This window comes from Pavona decussata, unplaced genomic scaffold, assembly GCF_977016875.1.
Source record: "Pavona decussata unplaced genomic scaffold, jaPavDecu1.1 SCAFFOLD_184, whole genome shotgun sequence".
NCBI lineage: Eukaryota > Metazoa > Cnidaria > Anthozoa > Scleractinia > Agariciidae > Pavona > Pavona decussata.
Genome location: NW_028145593.1, coordinates 1,899,245 through 1,903,829, shown reverse-complemented (window position 1 = coordinate 1,903,829; position 4,585 = coordinate 1,899,245). Strand labels below are relative to the sequence as shown.

The 4,585-nt window shown below is 37.4% G+C and overlaps 1 protein-coding gene across 2 annotated transcripts; it reads right to left on the bottom strand.

The window, feature by feature from the left end:
* Positions 1-686: 686 nt before the first annotated feature.
* Positions 687-3,998, bottom strand: LOC146462894 (perlucin-like protein). 2 transcript variants are annotated; one of them, XM_085085059.1, is made up of 5 exons: positions 3,923-3,998; positions 3,772-3,830; positions 2,754-2,843; positions 2,013-2,081; positions 687-1,308 (listed from the first exon to the last, which is right to left on the bottom strand). In XM_085085059.1, the coding sequence occupies exons 3-5, from the start codon at positions 2,833-2,835 to the stop codon at positions 884-886; spliced, it is 576 nt and encodes a 191-aa protein (XP_084941185.1). In that variant the 5' UTR covers positions 2,836-2,843; positions 3,772-3,830; positions 3,923-3,998; the 3' UTR covers positions 687-883. The 2 variants fall into 2 exon arrangements, with proteins under 2 accessions (XP_084941185.1, XP_084941184.1); XM_085085058.1 differs by having other exon boundaries at positions 3,898-3,995.
* Positions 3,999-4,585: the final 587 nt, after the last annotated feature.

Here is a 4,585-nt window from a genome sequence, read left to right as displayed (position 1 = left end):
TATGACAATGAGGCTTGAAGGATAAATAGTACGTCCAAAGATATTTTTAAAATTTACTCTAAGCTCCTCAACGGGAAGTGATGATGTCATATTACGTGGTAATTACATCATGATTGCCAAATGACGGCCATCTTTGATCCACCATCTGGATTTCTGGATTTTTCCAAAACTTCTGGAGAGCACCGAAACTGAACTAAAGCAATCAGAACCAATAAATCAGCACTGATATGAGCTAAAATAAATAAAAGTTAAAGTGACAAAAGTATTTTTTCTTCATTTTTTAAGGCATTTCCATTTTGTAAAAAGACTGGCAGTCAAAATTGGTTGCCATGGTAACATCAAAGTCGATAAACGATAAACACTAACCGACCACATCAATTTTTTTTAGATAATTTTCTGAAAAACTCCTGGATATTCATGGCGTTTCCTCAAATTTTCAAAGAAATAAAATTCAGGTTCAAAGTCACCACGGGCAGAATCCGACCTTACAGTCCTTTACTCAAGTCGTACGCGGTCTAAGTACATAAAGTTAATACGGAAAATATGAGGACTTGGCATGAAGTATTCAGTCTGTATAATGATCAGTATACGTCAGGGCATGCCAATATGGCAACGCTGCCAAACCTAACGGAACCAACCGCTGTAGGAACTGACGTTAATTAAGATCACCAATTTTACGACACAAATTTCCCCAACACCATTTTTATTTTCTTTCAGCTGACTGAGCATTGATATCAAGTTACAGCTTTAAGTTTTACATTTAACGAGCAAGTGTCACGCTCTCAACTTTTAACTTACAATATTATATCCCGTTTATAGAATCCGAAATAACTAACTTTGGATTAGGCTCAGAGCTGCTTGATTTGTATTAGGCACTGGATGCCTAAAGGTGCTTTTCGCAAAGAATGGTGGGAGCCTTCGGAGCCCAACCTCCTACGAATTCGCATGGGGCGTCATTCCACTTTCCTGGTAAATTGAAAAAGTGGCCGCAATCCTCATGACCTCCTGCGTTGTTAGGTTCCCCTGGTCCCCAATTGATGTAATGCCCTTCCAATGGGGTGCCATCAACCCAATACCATTTGGAGTCACCAGTGTTTTTCTTCAGCCCGATCCACGCTTTCCCCTCAGTGACCGTTTCCTGCTCCATTGCCAGTTGGTAAACGAAGTCGTTTTCTTCGGCTGAGGTGATTACAACGAGGTCTCCTCCCAGACCCTGACAAACTGCTCGAGCATCTTCCCATTTCGTGGTTATTGTATCGTCGGCGTAATAGCATGACCCTCCTGATCGTACCCAACCAGATGGACAACCTACACAGCGAAAGTAATAATAATAATTAATAATAATTTATTGCTTTTTCGGCGCAAATATCTATATAAATATATTCAAATGCGCCTCACAAGTTACATTAAAATAATAATAAAACTAATATAATAAAACTATCCAATCCATATCTAATATATAAGCTAAAAATTACACAGAGTCAAAATTGTAAAATTCTAAAAATAACAAGCATACTCTTTCCTAAAAAGATGAGTTTTCACTAAGGACTTGAAAACGTCCATTGTCTTAGCATTTCTAATGTCATTTGGGAGACCGTTCCACAGTCCCGGAGACGCAACTTGAAATGCTCTGTCTCCCAATGTCTTTTTTGTTTTTGTAGCATTATAAGTAAACAAAGTAATCTTCTCTTCTCTCGTTCTGGTATGGATTCATACAAACTTTTAGATTTTTTTTCTGAAGTTAAATTTGTCTGTGTAACAGCGATTTTTTGCGTAATTTTATTGTACGAATTTTAATTTCTTCAAGTTTCTTCTCATCGTGTCTTCAGCGTATATGTTTGCATATATGTATGTTTTTTAAGTGAAATGCAAAAACGATACTGATTAATGATTAATCAGTTTGTTTTCTTTATGTATGCTCGCGCTTTTACTTCTGTACAACCATTAAAATTCAGATACGGACTTGGTTATTCCGTTCTATAACTGTCTAGGATATCTGTTTGCCAACTTACACTTTACAACGCATCTGTCAGTGCAAGTGTCTCCGCTGGAGGACGAACGCCGAGCGAAAATTGCCCTCACTGTGGAAAAAAATAAGACGAGACTAATTTAAACCTCATGACAATATCACGAAAATAATCAACAGATAGGAATACAGCTCCTACATGAATTATGTGCATATGTGCATGAAGGAATTATGCAAAGTTAACAGTAAGGAATAAAATAATGTTGGGATAAGTTTGCAATATCACTTCCAAAATGATAAACTTTAATTGAACTTGATTTGACGTGAACAATAACAAGTATGCCAAAAAATGTAAGTAGCCTGTGCGTAGAATCCAGTAGGTAGCATGTAAACAAATTTGAATTCAAGAGAAATGAATTGCAAAAGGGGAAACAGGCGAAAATATTTTTCTAGTGGAGATCTGTTAAGCCTGTTTTTTACGCGATAGGTAACCTGTGCAGAAGGAGTTTTCTAAAGAGTAGGTGGTGAAAAAGGCTACTTGTTAGCTTAGCCTAATTTGTATGTGTCGAATAGGCCTATTTTCACGATGACAACCATACCAGAATTTAGTTTGTTTTCCTTTTTAAATTCAAACTTTGTGATATAAGTGGAGAGCAAAGAGCAATAGTTCTAATTAGCATGAAGAAACAAAAAACTGAAGGATTCTGTTTGCCGTTGATAATGTGCTATGAACCCGCGTTGACGCGGGTTGTGTCTAAACATTCAATTATAATTATTGCAATATTACTTCGTGCCTTCCCAGAATGCTCTGCCTCCGCCACCACTGACATGACGAGGAAAAGAAAGCACATTGCTTCCTTGATTGCCATCTTTGATTCTGCCAAGAAAACAAAAACAAACAAGCACACTATAAGGATAACTTTTAAATTTAGATTGATGAAGTTGGGATAATATACTCTATATAGTCCATGTTTCATTTGCTTACTTCAAACAAAAATATTTCAGGATCCCCTTATTTTCGGACATTTTTCTACCAAGTTTTGAAAATATTATCTACACTAAATATTTCTCGATTTTTTGTTCATAAAGCCTCTCAGTTCACCCCCAATCAACCTTCTCTCCTTGTACTATGCATTATAAATTATAAGCTGTATTTTGTAGCATTGCTATCGCAAGAGTTTCGACCACGAACACCAATAAGTATGGAGAGAGGTGATCACCCTGTCTTACACCCCGTTCCAAAGCAAAATAGTCCGTCGTAAGGCAATTATTAATAACACAGCTTTGTATATTTTGTAGTGTCTTAACCCACCGAGCCGACATGCCTCCAAACAACTAACAAGACAATTTCGCTCTATGCTGATTATCCGATGGTTGTTTCTCGCGTCAAACACAACACAAAGGCACACAAAGACCCGCAAGCAAATAAAAACAACAAAAGGTTTGCCCTTTTCTCCTGTCCCTCACCTTCGTCGTTCGATAAAACAGCTTTGCGGCGTCTTATTCTAAACCAAATGCGAGGGGTTTTCTTTTCGCCCCACCTTTGTGGATCATGATATGCCAGAAATTTACATCGTCAGATTGATGTAGTTTAAATTCAAAATGCCGTAGTTTCGCTGTGGCTAAAGAATGTGACACATACAATACAAGCTCTGTTGTGCAGGTTATCTGCAAACTAGCGCAACGCCCAACGCAGAGTTCAAGAGCTGAATCACAGCGTAACGCAGGAACACTTGTTATGAGAGTAGAAATAATTTTCGCTAAGCTTAAATGTTAATGCAAAAAGAATATCGTGTGGTACATACCTTTGGTATCTTAGCCCTGTTGATCTCAGTAACTTTGTTTTGCCGTAAAACAGGTGAACCTGCAAATAAAACAATTGTCAATCGTCTTTGGCTTACCTTCAATTTACAATTTACGATGTAAACTACCTGATGTCAAACCGATAATCCTTACTTCCGAAAGACAAACTAATCTTCAATGACCACCAAGATAAACACAACGAAGGATGGGCTTATTTGGTGGCAGGTAGCTCTGCTATTGACTGCCGACGACTTTGGAAATTCATGATTGGTTATCTGCAAAGTAAACACAACGTGATTGGAAAAAAGATGATTGACAATGCATGAAGTCCACGCCCCGTACCATTCCCCGCGCGTTAAGTTGCCAAAGCAACAACTTCCTCGAAAGTAGGCATTCTTCAATTCCCAATTCCTATGACATACCCGAACTACATTCTATCCTCTATAACAACGTTTCTTTTCATGGCCAGAAACGGTGTAACATATATAAAGATTCAATAATATTACACCCAACTTGTTTTTTCCAAGTGTGAAAGTGATTTTTAAGTATAAAATTGCTGCAGATTGATACTCTGCAGTGTTCTCAATTAAAATTAGGCTCTAGGTTTATAAAGAAAATGCATAAATCACTTGTGTTTTGACGACTAAAAATGATATTTATTTTTAAATATGTAAAACGACAGTGGCGCCACATTTTGTTTACAGCTTTTGAGAAATTTAAGCTAAAGCTTGAGTTATTCACGCCGTTGCAGTAGCGCTCAATACGATACAAGAAACGTTACTTTTTAGAGACGTAAACAATGCACATTTTTTTCAG

What these genes read in the sequence shown, in the direction of transcription:
- LOC146462894 (XM_085085059.1), bottom strand. Translation starts at nt 2,835, where the DNA reads ATGGCAATCAAGGAAGCAATGTGCTTTCTTTTCCTCGTCATGTCAGTG. An exon ending in GCATTCTGGGAAGGCACGAA is followed by an intron (nt 2,082 to 2,753) that starts GTAATATTGCAA and finishes TTTTTTCCACAG; the next exon opens with TGAGGGCAATTTTCGCTCGG. An exon ending in TGACAGATGCGTTGTAAAGT is followed by an intron (nt 1,309 to 2,012) that starts GTAAGTTGGCAA and finishes TTCGCTGTGTAG; the next exon opens with GTTGTCCATCTGGTTGGGTA.